Source organism: Juglans regia, chromosome 11 (genome assembly GCF_001411555.2).
Source record: "Juglans regia cultivar Chandler chromosome 11, Walnut 2.0, whole genome shotgun sequence".
Classification (NCBI taxonomy): Eukaryota; Viridiplantae; Streptophyta; class Magnoliopsida; order Fagales; family Juglandaceae; genus Juglans; species Juglans regia.
The window spans coordinates 12,620,841-12,642,813 of record NC_049911.1 but is presented as its reverse complement, the minus strand read 5'-3'; the positions used below and the strand labels follow the sequence as shown (position 1 = coordinate 12,642,813).

The window sequence follows — 21,973 nt, the reverse complement described above, 5'->3', positions numbered from 1 at the left end:
ATTGGGTGGAATTGTTTCGGAAGTACCAGAAGAGTCTGAAGAGCCGGTCATTGCCGACTTATACGACATCATCAGAAGAAAGGGGAAAATAGAAAAAGAGCACGTGGCTCTGATACCATGTAGTTTTTGGGAAGAAGAATAATCATTCTTATTATTTTCCAACAGAAACTTTTACAATATAAATAGAAGAGGAAGGCCACCAAATCAGGAGGGCCACCTAATAAGTAAATCAAATCAGCAAATTCCTAGGCTATAAAACAGGAAACAGAAATATCTAAAATCTGAAATAGTTATTTCAGATTTTATCTAAAATAGAACTTCCTAATTTATCTCCTAGAAATTTGACATATTTAAAACAAAGTTTCCTAACTTATTTCCTAGAAATCTTTCCCAAATTATTTCCTAGAAATCCGACAGTAAGTGATGACATCTAGTGCATGTATTACCTTGTTTTGTAAAATATTATCAGAACACATTTTTTTTTCTTGGCACCGACTAATCCCAGGGGCGCACATGCCCTCCGCAAAGAGTTTCTCGCAAGTGCACCTCGGATAATTAAAGGGGAAGTTCCCTTAGTCTAATGGCCCCTAGAAACTGTTTGCACCCAAGAGGACTTTAACCTTAGACCTGGAACAAACATACCACCAAGACAAAGGCCTTTACCGCTTAAGCCAACCCCTAAAATATTATCATAACACATACTCTACCAAAACACCTTCCTGAAGCATAAGAGGCAATGCTTTTTAACTAAATGGCAACACAAAGAAACAAATTACTAATAATTATTGTTGGGTAGTATATCAGGAATGAAAATTTCAAGACCGCAATTGCAGGGAAAATTTACTTGATCATCTATATAACCACTTTGTGTTAGACATAAAGAAGATACTACAGCATATTTAGACCGCAAGCTAATCATGTCCGGATAACTTTACAAGGGTAAAATGCCTGGTTGATATGAGTAGTAAAGAAAAAAGAGACAATATAAAAGCAAAGTTTTACCTACTTTGTTTGCATTTGATTCACGATATTTCTAACTAGCATGATTGGATCTACCATTGTTTCCATTACTTCCAACTTCATCTAATCCAGAGGATTCAAAATTCTCCTCTTCCTCTAAAGATGCCAAAACAGAAGCAACTCTTTCTCTTGGGGCCTTGAATCCACTCTACCCTTCCCAGGAAGACACAATCCTCCACTGCTCATCTTCTCAAGGTTCCAATGTCTCTGTGGTCTTGTCCACATCTATAATTCCAGCATCACCTCCACATGTCTAACAAGCAAGAATATCAGAAAATTGAAATATATGTATCGACAATACAGTTCTAGTGTCGCAGAAGTGCAACCTACTATTTGTAGAGCATAGTGTTACAAGCTCGGTGATCTAATACTGACCTCCATGTTTAATAGCTAAAATTATATATTAAGCCCCACAATAGTTGCACCTGCACATATTGCAATAATTAAATCAAGCACACCAATAGTAACGAGCTAAATACATGAAATCAAGAAATATGTTCATCTAGCAATTGAAATTAGATTGCGAACAAACCATCTTAACTCATCTCTAATTTCAAATGAGGCCTTAATCTGACTACTATTCACAAACCATTTTATTATTATTCACAAGATTTTAATCACATCTCATTCACCAAGCATCTCCTAAATCTCATCAAAATCATCTCTCGAGTCCGTAGGATTCTTAATTGCAAGCTAAGCGCTGCGAAAAACAGCAAAAAATTCATTAAAGGAAGGCAGACTTAATTTGTTTGCAGGAGACTAAGCTGAAGTTTATTGACAGAAAAATAATAAGAAGTTTGTGGAGTTGCTCTTATGCGGAACGTGCCTCCCTTGCTTCCAAGGGTGCTTCAGAGGGCAATATAGTGATGTGGGATAAGAGAGTAATTAACTTAGTGGAAAAGTATGTCGGCGAATTTTCGGTAGCTTGTTCTTTCATGAATGTGGAAGATGGTTTTGGGTGGGGGTTAACAGGAGTCTACGAGCTTAACGACGACAGCAATAGAAAGTTTCTTTGGGATGAGATCACCGGTTTGTGCAGTTGGTGGTACAGCCCATGGTGTATTAGAGGGGATTCAACATCACTCGGCTTCCAAGTGAAAGGTAAGGGGACTCTAACATAGGTTCAGCCATCTCCTAGTTTCGTTTTAGCTGGGAAACTTTGGAAACATTAATGAGCAGCAGAACATTCTGTTTCAGGAGCTGCAGCGTTTTTATGAAAAAGAGGTGGATGGGACCCTCTCGGCTGAGCAGCCTCAAGAACATTGTGGATCCCGTCAAAGAAATAAGAGAATTACACAATAACAAGGGTGCAAGTGATCCATAATTATGTATCGGTCAGGGTTTGCCCCGGTTTTAGGACCTAACAGGTCGTGCCCTGAAGCCGACAGGCAATTTCTCCAAACCGATTCCTTAAAGTTTGATTCGGGGCGTTTTAATATTGGGCCATCTAAACACTAATAAATGACATGACATAGTTTCAGAGACAATTGGTACTTCAATCATATACAGAGTCAGAAAATCTTCCCGGTGAAAACTTCACAGCAATATAGATAAATTAGGGGGGAAATGAAAATCAAACAGACCCATCAAACCAACCAAGATAATAGAGAAAATCTGTAATGGACTCGTTGGGAAATTCTTAATGTAGATATGAACTCGGGTGAATTGTAGAGAAATGTATGAAAACTATATTATAATAAACTGAGTATTTTTGAGGAATACTCAACCTCCATGAAAACAGAAAGCAACTTGAACAATATTCTTCTCGATCCCCAACAACGACCCCCTTCCCAGTACATATACTAGAAGACAATAACCCTAACTCAACCACAACCAAACCAAGGCCATGGGCCAATTCTTACTCACACTAATTAGGCCCATGGGCCACTAACAACAACTTAGCAACTCAATAAAATAAAAGATAACAGTAGGAGGCCCATCAATCCCAGCCCAATTTAATTGGGTTCATAACAAATTCTCCTCCTTTAAAGAACCTTGTCCTCAAGGTTGAAATGTTGATGCAACTCTATGGTATTGATGAGCAAGTGCAGATTGTTGGTTATGAGCAAATCAATGTAGGAAGGATCAGATACATTCTCTATGAGGATATCATAGCCATAGAACAGATGTGCTGACTTGTCACAAATGAAAACTCAGGGTTATCAAAGTCATCAGGTAGCCTGGAAAGCTTGGTAGTTTGTGCTCCTTCCCATCCATTCTCATTAGGCCAAAACAAGAGTAGGCCATGTGACTGCATTGTAGGGAACTTCGTAACACATGCTCTTGAAGACTTAACAGCACGAGCTTCAAGACCTTCAGCTGGAGCTCGAGGGATCCTTGCACAAGATCCACAACCATCAAATGACCAACCATGGGATGAACACTGCAAGTTGCCGCCTTCATCAATCTGCCCTTCTGCAAATACCTTGGTTTCGAGTGTTGAGAAGACAAAAGTGAACCTGGCACCCACGTTTCTACCGTTCCTTTTCCCTTTCCTCTATCAAAGGGCCACAAGATTTGTTTCTTTATCCAATGGCATTTCCAGACTTTTAGCAGATTTATTCCATCCCACCACAAAACATTCCTAAATGTCAATATTTGAAACAATTGAGGTGCAATATTCCCCCCTCCATCCAATTTAATACCATTCTTTGAAAGCGACTCTTGCCACTCAACAACTACATGGTCACTTTCAAATTCAGTAGCATTCTCTAAATCCCAGTTTTGAGCATTAATTTCCTGGTCTGCATTTTGCTTCACTATCTTTGGAACCAAATTAATTTTCCCATCAACCATAGTAAAAATTATAAGCTGAATATTTTCTTTTTGACGAGGGAAAATGGAATACACATGTGCTTCATGACCTTCAGAGTTAAAAAGTCTTCTTCGAAACAATTCTCATACTATATCAAACTGTTTACTACTCCCAAAGATAACAACCAAGATTTGATAATTCACAAAATTCTGGTCAAACATATAGTTGATCCACTCACCCGTAGAAATTCCCTTGAAGCACAAATCCATATCAATTAACAGCGTGGTCTTGAAGCCTTTCACCAAACATCTCGTGTACCTTCCATTATTAACACCTCCACGCCTCTTGTCTATATTCTGGAACCCTCCCTCTTTGAATTCCCTCGTAGTAACACCAACTGACATCAAAGGTTTAAATAAGAACTGATCAAACCTATCCAAAGCTTCTTCAACCCAATCAGTGTTAATGTCAAAATAATAATTGGATTGCGGAGAAAAGGTAAAGGCATTTGTGCTATCCATCGCAGCATCACCCTCTATCTCACGGACTAGATCAATGGAAAATGAGCGATAATTGTTTTTCCATAGAAAATCGTATAAGCTTGGTCCAAGCTTCTCAAACACAACACAGATATGGTTACTATAGTCAACCCAGTTCTGTATTTGCACACACCGGTTGCCCCCTTTATCATGTTTACCAATTTGTTGCAGCATTTCAATCTCTATCATAGCTGCTTCATGATACTTCTTAATTCCATGGAAAATTTTAATGGCAACCATTTCCTTCTTTTCTCTATCCCAGCACTCCAAAACCTGTCCAAAAGTACCTTCACCCATTTTGTTGTGGATCTTGTAGCGAGAAGTTAAATCTTCTCCAAGCTCAAACATGTAATGCCCATCTTTGTTATCATCTAGCCTTGGGGAAGAACCATTTCGGCAAACCCAAAGCAAGAATATCAGCATAAGACTAGTAAAATCTTTTATATTTTTCTCACTTTCTTGGGAAGTAAATAGAGTACTACAAGAGAAAATCGAATTGAACAGACTTCCATGCTCGTTTCCCCTCAAATCCCACTAGCAACGTCTTTGAATTAATTGCACGGTGGTTGATTGCTGTTGATGCCAAAGAGCGACATTGCCTTTGCTAGGAGGCGGCTTAGGAGGGATACTGATTGCCCGATTTTCTCCTTCTACTGTTGGTTTCGGATTTGGGTTATCAGATGAAGGAGAGATTTCTTTGGGAGTAACGTCTGTGACCACCATAAGGACATTGAAGGAGAGAACCGAAGAACCAGATCGAGGAAGAACCGAGTGTGGATTCATGTGAAGCTTGTGGCCGTCGATCATTGTACTCACTGTGTACCCGTCCTCTGCTTCTTTGAGCTTAGCTGCATCAGACACCACTGCTTCCTCCTGGATTGGAAATTTATGGATCTCACCAGCCTGCTTGGCTATCTCAAAGCCAAGGTTGGATTTCTTGGCTAGCTCCATCACCGGTGCCTTTTCTTTTCCCTTCTCCACGAGTACATCTTCATTCTTTGCTCCATTTTCTTCTGTCGTCGCAATTTCCTCCACTTTTGTGAATTCTTCTGATCCGGATTTTTCACTCATCATATCAAGAAGAAGATAGCCATCGTCAAATACCGTCGTCTCTCTCAACATAACATCATCTTCTAAAAGAATTCCTCTGTGTCTCACTTGTTGTTGCTCTAATGGATAAATATTTCTCCCGTAAGCATATTCGATATTGAGCTTCACATAGTAAATAGTGAAGGAAGAATCAACTAAAATTTTTAGGTTTTTACCTTTGGAAGACTTCAGTGTAAGCACCATTTGGCCAGGATCTCTATAGAAATCATCATAGAGTGCACGGTGATAATTCTGAAAACATTCATAAAGTTCTTCATTACTCAACTCCATAGCAAGATCGTTGTCTCTAGATACCACTTGTAATGGACTCGTTGGGAAATTCTTATTGTAGATATGAACTCGGGTGAATTGTAGAGAAATGTATGAAAACTATATTATAATAAACTGAGTATTTTTGAGGAATACTCAACCTCCATGAAAACAGAAAGCAACTTGAACAATATTCTTCTCGATCCCCAACAACGACCCCCTTCCCATTACATATACTAGAAGACAATAACCCTAACTCAACCACAACCAAACCAAGGCCATGGGCCAATTCTTACTCACACTAATTAGGCCCATGGGCCACTAACAACAACTTAGCAACTCAATAAAATAAAAGATAACAGTAGGAGGCCCATCAATCCCAGCCCAATTTAATTGGGTTCATAACAAAATCCCCATCACGACAAAGCTTGAATCACGAAACCACCCACAACTCCTCAAAGCCAAAACGGTAAAACAGAAACAAAAGGGAAAAAGAAAATCTACCAATCCAATAGACTATCTTTAAACACAAGCTGAGACGGACAAAAGTACCAAAATCCATAGAGAGGGAGAGATATTGAGACGGAGAGGGGCTCACCTTGGGTTATTGACGTCTACGATGGAGAGATTGGCGGTGCGCGGAGGTAAAGGCGCTGAGCACGAGGCAGGCAGCGGCACGAAGAATGAAGACAATGTGAAAAATGATAAGGTTCATTTCGGAATCTGTGATTGACCCTTCTTCTCTTACTGTGGATTGACTGCTTCGAGGTAGTCACCCAAGAACAAGATCAAGAATTAGAGAGAGAGAGGTAGAAGACTGCACTGAATACCAGATGGCGTCCATTTATTTCCAAATCGTGGTTGCTTTTATACTGTGTAATCAAAGATGTATCAAACGACTGTGTTTTTACCATTTAAGCTCATCAGTTCCTTAAAACGACAACACTCAATTACTTATTTCTACTAAACTAAACGACGCCGTCCTATTTATACGCAACTCACCCACATAAAACTACACTATTCTCCTCTTATTAGGATTCGTAAATATTGGTTTATGCATATGCATATATAAAATTACCTCTTTTACATATCTACTTTACTATTCAAATAAAATTTTTACATTGACTTATGCATATTTGATACAAAATAATAATAAAATATTATTATTACTTTTTTGCTAAAATCAATTTTTTTTTATATATTTTATAATTAATATCCACTACATACATTTGACATTAATGATACAAATGTAATAATAAAAAATATAATTTTTTAATAATAAAATATTAAAAATATAATAAAATGAAAAAATATATAATATATTATAATAATAAAATGAATGTGCAAGTGAATGTTTGTTTTGTTGTTGAAGGATAGAGAAAATGAAAGGATTGTGTGAGAGAGAGTGGGAGGAGAGATAAATAATTATTAAAATATGATTTGTAGGGTGAATAGTAGTTATCCAAATTTAGATAAGCACTATCCATAAGTAGCTAAATATTTGGATATGCATAAGTCAATGTGGAAGATTTTAAGGCCATATTATGCAAATATAATTTTGCATATGTATATGCATAGACCAATACTAATGCTCTAACTCAATCAATATATCCTATGGCCTGAAAGATGGAAGGAACCTCTTATTTTCATGCCCACCCTAAGTCTTTTTAACCATCACGTTGTTTTGAACCATTGCCTGCAACATGTACTTTCGAAACATTGCAAGGTCGTAAGGTTTTATAAACGTGACCTTCTCCTTCACTTACATTCACAAACCTACAAAACAAGCACAGTCTCATTTTCATCCATATCTTTCTATGCATGCTATTTGCTGAGTTTCTCAAAGGCTTCATTCAAGAATCTCACTAACACATACACACCCAGATATAAACATAAAGAAAAAGAAGATGCTAAATAATTTCTATAGTTCACTGAAAAGTATAAAAATATAGAATCATGATGGTTTGCATATTCGAATCCTGAGCTTTCAGTTTTCGCTGAAATCCCATTTTTTGATCTAGAATTCTCGGAGTTAAATTTGTTTGAGAAAAATTCAATGACCAGTTCCTTTAAAAATAGAGACCGCTAGACATTGAAAATAAGTACATGAAGCAAGATTTGAGAAAACAATCTGTGGTTATGAGCATTGCAAAATAGAAATTGAATGAATGAGTAAACATACCTTTGAATATGTGGAAATATGATGGTGGGAACAGAGGTGGCTTAATACAAATTGAGGTTTAAGATAAAATTTAAGTGAGTCATTCGTAATTATAAAATAATAAAATATAAATTATTATATAGAATAAATTTTAAAATTCTCAATAAAATAAGATTTTATTTTAAAATCTTTAAATAAAGTTTTTCTGAATATATATTTAATACAACAATGTAAAATGAGGCCTGAATGCAAATTTTATACCTCAATTTAGTAAGATTTTAAAAAAATTATTTAAAATATAAATAATTTATTGTATTAAATATTAGATTTAATATTATGGGGCTTTGCACACATTAAAAATATAAAAATTATTTTAAATTTTAATTAATGAAATGGTTTTTATTTTTATTTAAAAAAAATATTTCATTTTTATTTTTTGAGACCTTGAGTAATAACCTAAATGACCTTACTATTAAGTCGGCGTGGGCGGGAAAAAAACTTTAGAGACATGAGAGAGAGAACGTAACTTTTGGTCCTTTCATGTAGGAGTAAAAATTGATAAATTATATGCTTGGTCCCATCTAAGAAAATGCATTTTTTCTTGAGCGTTGTGAATGAAACTAATGTATGATTTTGAAAGGGTCGTGTCAGTCGATTCAAGGAAACTATACAATGGAGTTTCCAAACGATGGAAAAAGATTCAATGTAAACGAAAAATGAGCATATAGGCAACTCTTCATACATAATAAAGGCGCCCAATATTTGAACAGTTTCGAAATTTTGCGTGCCACATCTCATTTTGTTCTGGGGATATTTAATGCATAATCGACAATTATGGAATGAAAGCCGAACATCCTGAACACGGCTATTATATATTTAAATATATATATATATATTATCAATAAGAGAGCCTATGCAAAAAGGAATAGTAAAATTTCGACCATCTTTTTCTCTCAATTTTGTTCTTTTTTGTTGTTGTTGTTGTTTCCCTTTGGTATCCCTGGTTCTTTTATCTTCTATTCCTGTATTTCCAGTTTTACCCCTCTATTTGGTTTGTTTACCCGTTTTGTCCCACAATTTCATTTTGTTTTATTTTATTTTATTTTTTTGACATTTTTAACCTTTAATTACAAGAACATTAATTGCTTCCAGCCACTTCTGCTTCTCTTTTTTCTCTGAACTTAAATCTAATTATTCTACCTCTTTAATCCACTACAATTATTTATTTGTAATCAGTTAATTCTAACGAAATGATTATTTACAATTAAAATTAGTTACGAATAATCTTTTAGTTACAATAAATTGATCACAAAAATCCATTTTCTTGTAGTGATCTATCTTTACAATCTCTTCATGCATCATATTCATCAATACATTATTTTTAATTAAACCAATCACATTTTATTTATTTATTTGACATTTTATTTCAATATATTTTCTTCCTCAACTAGCAGAACGTGCGTTGCACATTACTACTACTACTAGTATATATATTTGTATATAAATATATCTTTCTTCCAAATAACTAAGCAATCTAAATATTATAACTACTACTTTATGTAATTGCAGAGAAATTTAAACATCTTTTTGGTTATCATATGTGTTCACGTCGTGTTTTGTACGCCTTTAGGCCGAGTTCCAGCAACTCAGATCTTGGGTCCTTATATCTACACACTCAAGTAAACAAGGAGAGAGGGGGCCTTGGTGGAGGTGGGGAGTCTCTGATGCTTAAGTTAGTATATCTCCATAATAGTTCATGCTTAAATGCCAGAGATCAGAGAGCCTTCTTCATACCTAAGGGTCGGTTTTTATATGAGGTTTCTAGGGTAACATCTCGTACTTTGCCTCAAAGGCGTCTGTCACGTCAACTACTGTTTAGACAAAAGCCTTTAATGTGGTGTGGCTCCTGGAGTAGTGCCATAAATGCGGCATGGATACGGGGAGGGGTGCCATTACTGCATGGTGGCTTTTCGAGTGGGCCATAGCCAGCTGGCGATTGTTGTCGAGCCTCACCCTTCCTTCTGTCAGGAGATCGAGGGTTCTCCGTACCTTTAGACCGCTTGTCTGTGCAAGTTCTTGAGTATTAGGTGTCGTTGGGAGGAGTACCAGGGCGGCGAGTCCCATCCATCCTTGTCACTGGTCTTTCCTGCATGAGGGTTGCTTTGTGGATCAGTTTTAACTTATCGGTCGAGGACTTCCAATCAGGACGTTTTAACCCCCCTTTGGAGAAGAGTCATTAAGCCGAGTTGAGCCCTTTGTGGTCCCTCGTGAGCCTACGTCATGAGCTTTAGAGGAGGAAAAATCTCCTTACAAAATGAACAGTAGATGTGGAGGAGCATGAGAGTTTGTCAACATCTTCATCCACATATACATAATAAGTCTCCATGGCTAAATCAGCTGCTTCAGGCGTTCTAATGCACGAAGGGTTAGGGTTATAAACATCAAGATGAGGTCTAATCTTTTGTCGAGATCTAACTCATCTTCAATCAATCGAATCCATTAGTCCATCTGGTCCATCATCATCGGGTCCTGATACAATTTCTATCATTCCGAATGGAAAGATAATGGATCCACAAGGGTTAAGATTTACTTAAAATCTCAATAAGTTAGACAACCAACTTGCACGAAGATAAATTATGCATGATGAATGAAAAATATAAAATGTGTGTGATGCAAAAAAATCAGTATATGTCTCCCATCTAGATTCCTCAACATCTTCAAAAAACTAAGACAGTTTTTTAGAGGAAACAATTTTCACTTCAATTGTCGAAACATATATTTCATCATAACGTTTCATCATTATTAGCAATTCACATTTAATCATAACATTAACATCATAACATATGGTATCATCACAGTTTCCCATATGCATTGTGAATACCTAATGCGACCATTGAAACTACGTTATCTGCAGACTCATTCTCAATGCATTGGTAACATAATCTTCTAATTTAGTCTAAGAATGATGAAAAAAAATAAAAATAATAAAGTACAGATAAAAAAGGTGAGAAATATTTAAAAAGAAAATTAAGTTTAAAACATAGTTTAGAAATTACTAATCATGTGAAAGTTGATTAATGCACTTAACCTAGGTTCAAAACTCTTATAAGGCTTGGTTCAAGACTTAGGCAGATTTGGGGAGTGAGATGAGAGTTTTTGGTTTTAAATGAAAGTTTAAAATATTATTTTTTTAATATTCTTATTGTTTTGAGATTTGAAAAAGTTGAATTGTTTATTATATTTTGTGTGAGAATTTGAAAAAATTATAATAATAAGAAAAGATAAGATGAAAGTTTTGTGTCTTGTCTTTGCCCCAAACATGCTATAAGTCTTAGCCTATAACATTCTAAGGGTTTAAGGGCCTTAAGTGTAGCACAAATGAGCTTGCTTACTAAATCACCCATACTTAACCCTTAAGCTTAACCACTAATGACACTAAGTGCCATAGTTTAATGAATAAAACAAATCTAACTAACTCCCTTAATAAATAAATAAATCTTATGCTAGAAAAAATTATAAAGCCCAAAAATATAATATAGTTATAGCCTCATTTTAAGGGTTAATCCTAATAAGTAATTATGAGGGTTGTTACAGTTTATATTCAATGACTAATGATTTGGTGGTTTAAAGGTGGCATTAGCAATTGGGATAAAGCTTCAAATCATAGAAAGGCATGCTGTAGTCCAAGGATCCTGTAAGCAGTAATCTTCATAATCTACCTTCCGTTGTGCTTTGTGGCCTTCTGTCTCATCATTTGCAACTATTATTAATTCGTTTTGTGGGTCTAAGTTCATTAGTTGTTTGAAATCTGTTTAAACATGCAATTGTAGATCGATCTGAAGAATTGGATGCTCAAGACTCCTCAAGCTGGCCGAACTTTTTGCAGATAGATTAGAATGCACAATTCGGTAATTTCCTACTCAAAATTCGGATATTTTGTCTGTCATTTATGTCTAATCATGGACATTTTTTCGCTAAACGTGCAATTGAACTGTTGGGTGTGCCAGAGTCAAAGTACAACATGGCGATGATGACCAAAAATTTGAGTGCGAGGTTTTTCAAACCATGAGTTCCCACCAACCCAGAGTCAAGTCTTGGGAAAGATCATTGTTATTATTACTACTACTATTATTTTCCTTCCTCATGATGAATGAGTTTAGCCATAAGGAAGGGGGCCGGAGAGGATCGGATTATACTTAATACCCAACTTAACAAATCTGAATTTGTAGAAACTCTAATTGATTCATTAAAAATGGCAGCAAGAAAAACAGCTTGCATGCCAACTTTCCCATCCCTCTCGAGCTGTGGAGGAATGCATTGATCATTGGATGAAGCAGACCCATTCTAAGCATTTAAAGACGGATCCAGTAACCATTGGCTCTTTGTATTAATCCTGATGATATGTAATTTTCATACATTGTAATATTTTTGTGTTTTGTAAGTTAATGTATAAATACCAAATAATGTAATATGTAGTGGATTAGATTATGTGTTGCATGCATTTTACATGATAAATATTGAATTTCTTTTTTTTTTAGATGCATTTAGTTAAAAAGATAATTAGTTTTTTTATACATAAAAACAAATAATGATTTTAATAGAATATAAGCTTTTAGATATTAAAAAATTAATGCTTTTCAACATTATATTTTTCTTGAAAAAAATTTAATAATATAGGCTTTTGTAAAAATAAAAAATAAAAAATTTTGTGTACAGCCCAGAACTTGGATTTGTGAGTTGTAAAAATCCGGGTTCAGGCCCGGGTTTGAAATCTAGGTTCTGGCCTGGGTATATCCGGGTACCCAGTTCGGAACTCGAGTGAACAGTCTTATCGAGAGATATCTGACCTAAAACTAGAGCTCCGTTTAGATTCAAAATTAATCTCAACTTAATTGATATAATCTAATCATTATAAATTTTTTAAATTTTCACATAAAATATAATAAATAATTTAACTTTTTCAAATTCTAAAATAATAATATTTTTAATAAATAATATTTTAATAATATTTTATTCAACTTTTATCTCAACTCAGACTCACTATCCAACCCTCATCTGAAGAGATCATTGTTTTGCTGCACAATAGATATATTTATATATAACGTCCGTTATAATGGTGGCTCCTATTGAAAAGGTAGACGCCTTTCCGAGAACAATCACAATAAATCGTTAAAAAGTTGGATGAAATTTTTAAATGGTTCACATAATTAGCTGTAAGTAGATCTAGTTGTGATGCAAAAGAAAGAAAAGATCTCAGCTTTCTGCCTCGAATGGCATTTCCTCTGTTGAGATTAGCTTTTACAAATTAAATTAATATTTAATATCAATCATGTAGGGTCCTGATCAACCTTAACACCAGTGAAGTCAATATGTCCATATTTTCCACAGTTATATGATCATAACATCAACTAATTGTCCACATTCATGAATGGTTTCGCCCCAGGATTCCTCAAGGAAGATGTACTTTTCCTTGTCTTGAATATGTTAGATGATGTTTTCAATCTTCAGTCTTCACTTCTTGTTTTATATTCAACAACGTCATTTTTGAGTTTTGGACGCTTGGAATATTGAACGCAGAAGCAGCCCAAGTTTCTGGTTCAATCGGGAACTTTAACCACGAGTGCGCATGTATTTCAACCTAAAGACTACTACAGATCAGAGAAACAACGAAGATGTGCTGTTCAAGACTACTTTTCTTCACCTGCCTAATTCTGATCTTGCATCTGTTTGCTCCCACGTTAGCTCAAGATCCCTACGTCTGCTCTGATAAGGGTAACTACACCAGTAACAGTACATACAGTGCAAATCTCAACACCTCCTGGCGTCTATGTCTTCCAATACCAAAATCAGCTACGGGTTTTACAATTTATCCATCGGAGAAAATTCCGACAAAGTAAACGCGATTGCACTTTGTAGAGGAGACATTGGGACAGGCGAATGCCGCAGTTGTGTAAATGCGTCGAGTCAGGGTCTGTTGCAGTATTGTCCCAACCAGAAGGAGGCGATCATATGGTACACAAAATGTATGGTGCGATACTCAAACAGATATATATTTGGTGTTTTGGAAGCCAACCCTTTATATTCCTTCTACAACACACTAAACGCCTCAGATGTAGATGCGTTCACACAGGTTCTAGGGCCCTTGTTAGAGAGGCTAAAAAACCTCGCCGCAGCAGGAAATTCTACTCGCAAATTTGCTGTGGGAAGCGAGACTGCCCAAGATTTCCAAACAATACATGCACTTCTTATGTGCACCCCTGATTTGGGTGAACTCGATTGCAAGAGCTGCCTGGAGCAGACTAGGCAAGTGGTATTTTCATCATGCTGTTATGGAAAGCAGGGAGGGAGATATATATCACCCAGCTGTGATTTAAGGTATGAGACTTACACTTTCTATGACCCTGTCGCTGAGGCTCTACCGCCATCATCCCCTACATCAGAAGGTATGGTACTAAAGCTACATGCATGTATGCCCGACAGAAGTACTTTTTATCTTCATTTTTTTTTTTTTGGAATTTTTTTCCCAAGGACTGCGCTAACAAGTTTAGTACTAGCTAGCTCCTATTATACCGTTCCCATACCCAGAAGAACTTGGGGCTTTTACAGGATTTGATCTGGCTTTTTTCATACAGCATCAAAAAAGAAACATAAGAAAAGAGACGATCGATGGGTAACTTGTTTGAATTATTAAGAACTTTAGATCATACTTTAAAGAGAAGTTTAATCCACGGGATTGGTGGTTGATCATTTTAGAAAACAGAAATTACTTTATTTTTGTTGTTACGGCTTACTTGTTCTAGCTATCTAGGCTGTGTAAAGCTGATTTGGATTTTGAGATGTGATGACTTTAGATGAAATATAAAAGTTGAAAAAAAATATTATTTTAAAATATTATTATTATTTTAAAATTTGTAAAAGTTGAATTGAGATTTGTCTTCTAACAATATATATTTAAAGCACATATATTGTGCAGCTTGTTATGGTTCCTTAATCTCACTTCAGTACTTTACCATCTCGATGCAGTCCCTTAGGAGCCTTGATATGAAGGGCCGGGTCAGATTATAACTTTTTTATTTTTTAAAAGTAGGGACGATCATTAAAAAAATAATTTTTTCATATGAATCTTAGATTTATCCATATTTTTTAAAATGAGTACGCGGAAACTGCACACTCCAAGACTGCAAGTATCATTTCTCTTCCTTGGTATCAAATATCGAAAATCTTTTATAGTTTAAACATCTTTCCATGGATCTTAACCATGACTCTTATGCTTGGCGTGTTATGTTAGTTCTTAATTATGGGGATCTTAATTTAATCACAAATGGAAACTCAAGTTGAATCGATCGAACCTGTGCCAATTGGCGTAAACCACAGCGAACTGCTTGTTGAAAGGTTATAACCTGTAGATCAAATAAAATAAGATAAGGGGACTACTATCAATGATTTTGTAATGATAGTACACCTCTAACTATACATATATATATCTTTAATTTTGTATTTAGGTAATTTGGTTAATCTAGAATGTTTTATTGAAAGCAAACTTCTGGTGTTTGCAGGAAAGGAAGGTAACCCATCTCGAACTACAATCGTTATAGTTATGTCAGCTATTGGTTCTCTATTACTGATTATAATCGGAATCTCCATCTTCTATTCAAGGGTGATCAGGAAAACAGGAGAGAAAGTTAAAAGTAAGTTCAACATTGATCCACCTTTCCTTCTTCTATGTATATATGCAATGTCCAAAAATGCATTTTCTCCTTTTAATTACTAAGCTATAATCGTAAAATGTTTTCTAATACTTGTTCAGGGGCAATTTTTGCTTATATGATTTTAGAAAAATCGTGGCATAGTACGTACAGGACAGGAGGTGAATGCGATTTTTATATTATTTAGGAGAGAGAAGTTCTTGCTCTTTATAACTATTCCATTAATCTCAATCGCACCATTGACTAGTGTTTCTAGAATATGAGTCCAAATTTAACTTAGGTCCTACTTCGGACATTACAAATAAAATGGATATTTTCATGAAATCAATAAAATTGATCCATCCATATCACTTAATACTATATGCACATTATATTTAATTGAATGATACTTCCCCAATTAAGCAATGAAGAATAACATTTCAATGTATTATCTTGTTCCTTATGTGAAGCAACGCATGACATGAGTACTGTGGAATCATTGCGGTTCGACTTTGGCACAATTGCAATGGCTACAAATAACTTTTCTGACGAAAATAAACTTGGAGGAGGTGGATTTGGTGCTGTTTACAAGGTAATGACATTACTGAGATGAAAAGCATCTAAGAATTCTTCATGACATTACAGAGTATTGTATATATTCTACATCATGAAATATTTTCATTTTTCAGGGAATGCTTCAAAATGGACAAGAAATAGCTGTAAAAAGGCTATCTATGGATTCCGGCCAACAAGGTCGAGATTCAGAGTTTGGGAATGAAGTTCTCTTAGTAGCAAGGCTTCAACATCGAAATTTGGTAAGGCTCTTGGGATTCTGTTTGGAAGGAAATGAAAGGCTTCTAATCTATGAGTTCGTTCCTAATGCAAGCTTGGATCGATTCATATTTGGTATGGTTACACCTATGCCCTTCATGAATTTCGGGTTCTACTCAACTTTTTTTTTTTTTTGAAAAATTTTATACACGATACTATCGTCCCAATCTCTTTCTACTATGTAAGATGTGTCACATTTATCACTATGATGATAAATGTGATATATCTTGCATACTGGGATGAAAATAAGATGAGGGTATGGAGTAGTATAGCATTACCCTTTTCATTAGTTTGTGTTCGACATGTATTTGTTTAAGAAACTGCTAAGCGTCCCGCTCCCAAGTCCCTCTGGGAGCTACCGCTTGCATTGTTTATGTTTTTTTGTTTTGTTTTGTTTATTTTTATTTGTACTTTGTGATTAAGGAAGTGTTTTTTAATGATGTTGTAAATTTTTTTAAAAAATATATATTTAAAAGTGTTAAAAAAATACATGTAAAAAAAGCAAAAAAAAAAAAAAAAACACATGAAAATAGCTAGCGGGAACAAGAAAAATGATACTTTCACTACTGATTCTTACAACTCGATATTACTGTTGAAATTTTTTATTTTATTTTTTAATTCTTCTTTTTACTTAGTGATTAAGAAAATATTTTTTCATAATATTTTATTTTTTTATTTTTTTTTAAAATATATAAAGTATAAAAACATATATGTAAAAAAAGACAATAAAAAGAAGAAGAACAATTATATCTAACGGTGGCTGGGAGCATACCGCTGGGAGCGGTGGATGTAGCACTATCCATTTGTTTAACAAAATCAATTATGTTGCATAACATGAAGATCCAATGAAGCGTATCCAATTGAATTGGGAAAGGCGCTACAACATTATAGAGGGCATTGCTCGAGGGCTCGTTTATCTTCACGAAGATTCTCAGCTACGTATTATTCATTGCGATCTCAAAGCTAGCAATATTTTGTTAGATGAGAATATGAATCCAAAAATTTCGGATTTTGGCACAGCAAGATTGTTAGATCAAACTCAAGGCAATACAAGGAGAATCATTGGAACCTAGTAAGTACATAGATTTCATTGACAGATTTGCCTTACAATCTCTCATTAATATAAGTAGTATTATAGTGCATGTTATCATTCAAACAATACTAATACTATTGTTGTCCAAATGTAGTGGATATATGCCTCCAGAGTATGCTATGCACGGCAACTTTTCCACAAAGTCTGATATTTTTAGTTTTGGTGTGTTACTTTTGGAGATAGTGAGTGGGCAAAGGAACAGTTCTTTCCCCAATGAACAAAATGGAGAAGGCCTTATAAGCTATGTATGTACATTAATTCTCCTTGTAAACCTTGATTTCCATCTCAATTTGTGACACCTTTAAATCATGCATATATATATATGATATTGGCAAAATAAAATAATATATTCTCAAATTTGTAGGCATGGAAAATCTGGAGGGAGGGGACACCTTTAAATCTTGTAGATCCCACACTGAGGGTTAATTCAACTGTTCACTTAATGAGATGCATCCATATTGGGTTACTCTTTGTTCAAGAAAATATCGCTGATAGACCTACAACAGCTTCAGTCGTTCTCATGCTTAGTAGCCACTCTATTACTCTAGCAGTACCCGCAGGACCTCCATTTCTTATGTACAGTACTGGCAATGGACTAGACAAGTCGCCCGAATGTTCAGATCAATCTAGAAAGATCAGCCATGTCCAAGCATCAATAAATAATGTTTCAATTACCGAACATTAAGGAGACGTTTGGATTCGAAGATGACTTGAGATGAGTTGAGATGGATTGTGAATAGTAGTGAGATGAGTTGTAAATAATAGTGAGATTTGTGAGTTAAAGTTGTTGAATAGTAATGAATAGTAGTGAGATGAGTTAAGATGAGCTGAGATGAGCTTCGAATCTAAACGTCTCCTAAGTCGTGACAGCAGCAAACCAAGGCAATAGCAAGTGTTTGGAAGAAGTCTCGTCTTGGGATGTTTTTTTTTTGTTATAATTTGGTATCTTTATCTGAGGCTTTGGCTTTTGTTTTTATTAGGAGTTTGGATGGAATCCAATAACATGATGATTATGTTGTGATCAGACTTGTTGAGACTTCTATATAATCACTGTTTAGACTATTTAATTTGGAACATTTTGAAATAGGTAATATATGGAACATAGATGATGTGCAATCCCTGGCCATAACTCATATTAATTCCTTTGACTCGTGAGTATGAGAGACAGGCTTAGGTTGCCTGGAAATAGTATTAATGATGTGTATGAATTCATTTAGGTTTTGTTTGGATTCAGAACTCAACTTTAGTTTTCATTGTTTTGAAAATAAAACCTAAAATCTTGCTTTACCCAAACTCTCCATTGTTTAATTTACCAAATAAATACTAAAAAAATATAGAAAGTAAAAATTATATTGGCCACAAGATTAATCTTACCCATTGGATGTCCGTATGACATGTTTGGCTATCAATCTTTTCATTTAACTCATTGATCCTAATGTTGGTATGGCCCAAACTAGGAGCCCAAGGACCACCATCCATAGAGGATAATTATTCAAATGAGTCTTGTAGTCTAACACAGCCCCAACTGCCTTGATTATTAAGGGGGATAAACCCTCACATTATGAATATAGATAACATGATGATTAGATAATTTCAATACATCATGGATGAGCCTTCTAATGGCTAAGTATTGTGCAAAGTTAATCAGTTTATGGTACTAATCCAATGTTCTCCACGCCTTTATATAGGGGCAACAGGTAAATCTCGAATCATCTGATTGAGCATTCTTGAATTATTATCTCTCACTTATTGCAGATTTAAGCATCAGAAGTGTCACAAGCACACCGTGATGCCTACATAATGATTTGCAGGTTAATGATCATAACCGGCGGTGGGACACATTCTTGTTGAACCAAGGAAAGGGGAGTCGAAGGTGGAACAGAAAAACAGTTCAGGGAACAAGAAAGCTGCGCCAAACTACCAAGACAAGATGCGCAAAAGGCGACAAGAACATAACACCCGACTCATCCACAATAATTTGAATGTGCAAAAAAAGGAAGAATCAAAAAGAGAATACCACCAGCCTAGAATCGACAAACGCTACTACAAATATCATCAAACGAACTCACACTGGATAGAGGATTACACAACCAGGAAGAAAAGGGTGACTGAACTGGTGGGCACTAGAGAGTTTAAGCGAATGGTCGTAGAGCAAGCAAAGCCCAAATGATGATTTGAGAGAGGACACAACTCACGTAGAAGCAGCAGCCAGGATAGGTGGCGCCCATCGAGGGAAGACGCCCATAATAATGATAGGGACAAGGCGCCTCAAAATAACTATAGGGACAGGGCGCCCTGTGGCAAATCAGGACAATAGCAAGTGGATTTGCAGGGGGCGGCGCATCCTCGTCTAGCAGGAGGGTGCATGCCCGAAAGGTAAGATAGGAAGAAATTTATGTAGCAGATGGGTCACCTAAGCACCAAAAACTTGACGCCTCAGTAGCTATCTCTTTCAGGGAAGAAGATTGTGAAGGAGCGTTGTCCCTCATGATGACGTGTTAGCAGTAACCCTTTTGGTCGCAAATTACACTACCAGGTGCATCCTCATTGACAATGGGAGCTCAACAGACATATTATTTCGGGAGGCTTTCGTAAAGATGGGCATAGATGCCACAATACTGAGACCCTCTCCAACACCACTGAAGGGCTTCTCTGGAGATTTGATCTAAACAGTGGGCTAACCAGTGGGCGCCATTACCCTCCCAGTCACGATGGGAAGAGGGATGCATACCACGACCACCATGACCAACTATTTTGGTTGTGAAGGCACTTACATTGAACAATCTCAGGGTGGTTACGTCCATGTACCACCTTAAGATGAAGTTCCCAACTGAAGGTGGAGTGGGAGAAGCACGAGGCGAGCAAGCCCTAGCACGAGAATGTTATGTGCAGGAATTGAGGAGCAAAGCGGGAGAAGTATGCATTATCACATGCGACGACGACCAAGCCGCCCAAGAGGACGTCTAGGGTACATTGCCCCCACCCCCCACAGTCCTTCTGGACGAGGGCGTGGAGGTGAGGGATGAGCAAAACCTACAGCAAGCATAGGTGAATGAGTCCTTGGAGATCATAAAATTATACTAGATCGCCCCAATGCAACAACTCAGATTGGGACTCAAATTCTCCCAGAAGACTGAGAGACCCTAAAGCAACTGTTAGTAGAGCAACTAGATGTATTCGCTTGGAGTCACGAAGATATGCTCGGGATAGAATACAAAATTATTGAACACTAACTGTGCATGGATCCCATAAAAGAAGGTGTGTCGAAAGAGAAAATCGTTCAGCATGGAGAAATATATAGCCATTGTTGAGGAAGTAGAACACCTGCTTGTCGCATGGTTCATTAGGGAAGCCCATTCCCCTGAATTGCTATCCAACGTGGTCCTGGTGAAAAAAGCAAACGAAAAGTAAAAAATGTGTGTGGACTTCACTGATCTAAACAAAGCCTATCCAAGATAGCTTCCCCTTGCCATGAATCGATGTCATCATAGACGCCACGGCGGGGCACAAGATGTTGAGCTTTTTGGACACCTACTCAGGCTATAACCAAATCTAAATGTACCCAGCAAATGAAGAGAAAACCTCATTTATCACAGACCGTGGGTTGTATTACTACCAAGTCATGCCATTTGGCCAGAAGAATGTAGGGGCAACCTACCAGAGGCTGGTCAACCGGATGTTTAAAAACCAAATAGGATGGACTATGGAAGTTTACATAGATGACCTATTGGTTATGTGACGCACCGAAATTTCTACTTGGGATCGGACAGACATTTGAAGCGTTGAGACATGCAACACAAGGTTACCTACCCCCTTTATGACATATAAGATGCAATGTTCCTAACATACATTTAGCATTATTCAATATTCGTAGCGGATAATTTTTTTCTTTAGCAATACTATGCATTAAATTGAAATATCTCAAATACTTAAAACATACTTCATATATAATGACATACTAAATAACTAAGATCATAACACTAGTCCAAAATGGTTGTAATCAAAAGAATGCTGGAGATTGAAGTCCATAAATACAAGTAGTAATTTGAGGTAACTACTATACTATCATCTACGTCGCACCGTTGCTAAGTCGACCATTTCTAGTTGGTTGATTCGTGGTTATCCTTTAGATCCTATAACAAGATCTACCATTTGAGGGAAATGGTAGTTGTGAGTACCACAATGAGATTTGATTATAAATTTCAGCAAGTTAACAAAAAACCTTCACATAAGTTATTAATGCATGCATAGCAGCAAAAGTTTGAATGCATAATCAAAATCATAAGTAATCATAGCGTACCTTGACATACAACATAACATACAGACATAACTTAAACTGAAGCGTGAACTGAACTGGACTTAAAATGAGACTTGACTTGACATGAACTTGATCTGAGACTCGACTTAATATGAACTAGATTTGAGACTTAACTTGAACTGAACTTGAAATATATTCTTATCTCATGGAATTAACATGATGTTCTTGTCTCGTGGGGTTAACACGATAGTGTAGTCTTATCTTATGGGATT

General features: G+C 36.1%; 1 protein-coding gene and 2 pseudogenes across 4 annotated transcripts; 1 reads left to right on the top strand and 2 right to left on the bottom strand.

Moving 5' to 3' along the window:
• LOC108995217 overlaps positions 1 to 1,542 on the bottom strand; it is a 23,682-nt pseudogene extending 22,140 nt beyond the window's left edge.
• Positions 1,543 to 2,685: 1,143 nt separating this feature from the next.
• On the bottom strand, positions 2,686 to 6,505 carry LOC108995218 (dual specificity tyrosine-phosphorylation-regulated kinase mbk-1-like). 4 transcript variants are annotated; one of them, XM_035683063.1, is made up of 2 exons: positions 6,272 to 6,505; positions 2,686 to 5,655 (listed from the first exon to the last, which is right to left on the bottom strand). In XM_035683063.1, the coding sequence occupies exon 2, from the start codon at positions 4,735 to 4,737 to the stop codon at positions 3,919 to 3,921; it is 819 nt and encodes a 272-aa protein (XP_035538956.1). In that variant the 5' UTR covers positions 4,738 to 5,655; positions 6,272 to 6,505; the 3' UTR covers positions 2,686 to 3,918. The 4 variants fall into 3 exon arrangements, with proteins under 4 accessions (XP_035538956.1, XP_035538958.1, XP_035538957.1 ...); XM_035683064.1 differs by lacking the exon at positions 6,272 to 6,505 and having other exon boundaries at positions 2,686 to 5,483; positions 5,580 to 6,259; XM_018970732.2 differs by lacking the exon at positions 6,272 to 6,505 and having other exon boundaries at positions 2,686 to 5,483; positions 5,580 to 6,258.
• A 6,996-nt stretch (positions 6,506 to 13,501) lies between these two features.
• Positions 13,502 to 18,128, top strand: LOC108995206 (annotated as a pseudogene).
• The last annotated feature ends 3,845 nt before the right edge of the window (positions 18,129 to 21,973 follow it).

Coding starts and splice junctions, on each gene's coding strand:
- LOC108995218 (XM_035683063.1), bottom strand. CDS start 4,737: ATGCTGATATTCTTGCTTTGGGTTTGCCGAAATGGTTCTTCCCCAAGG.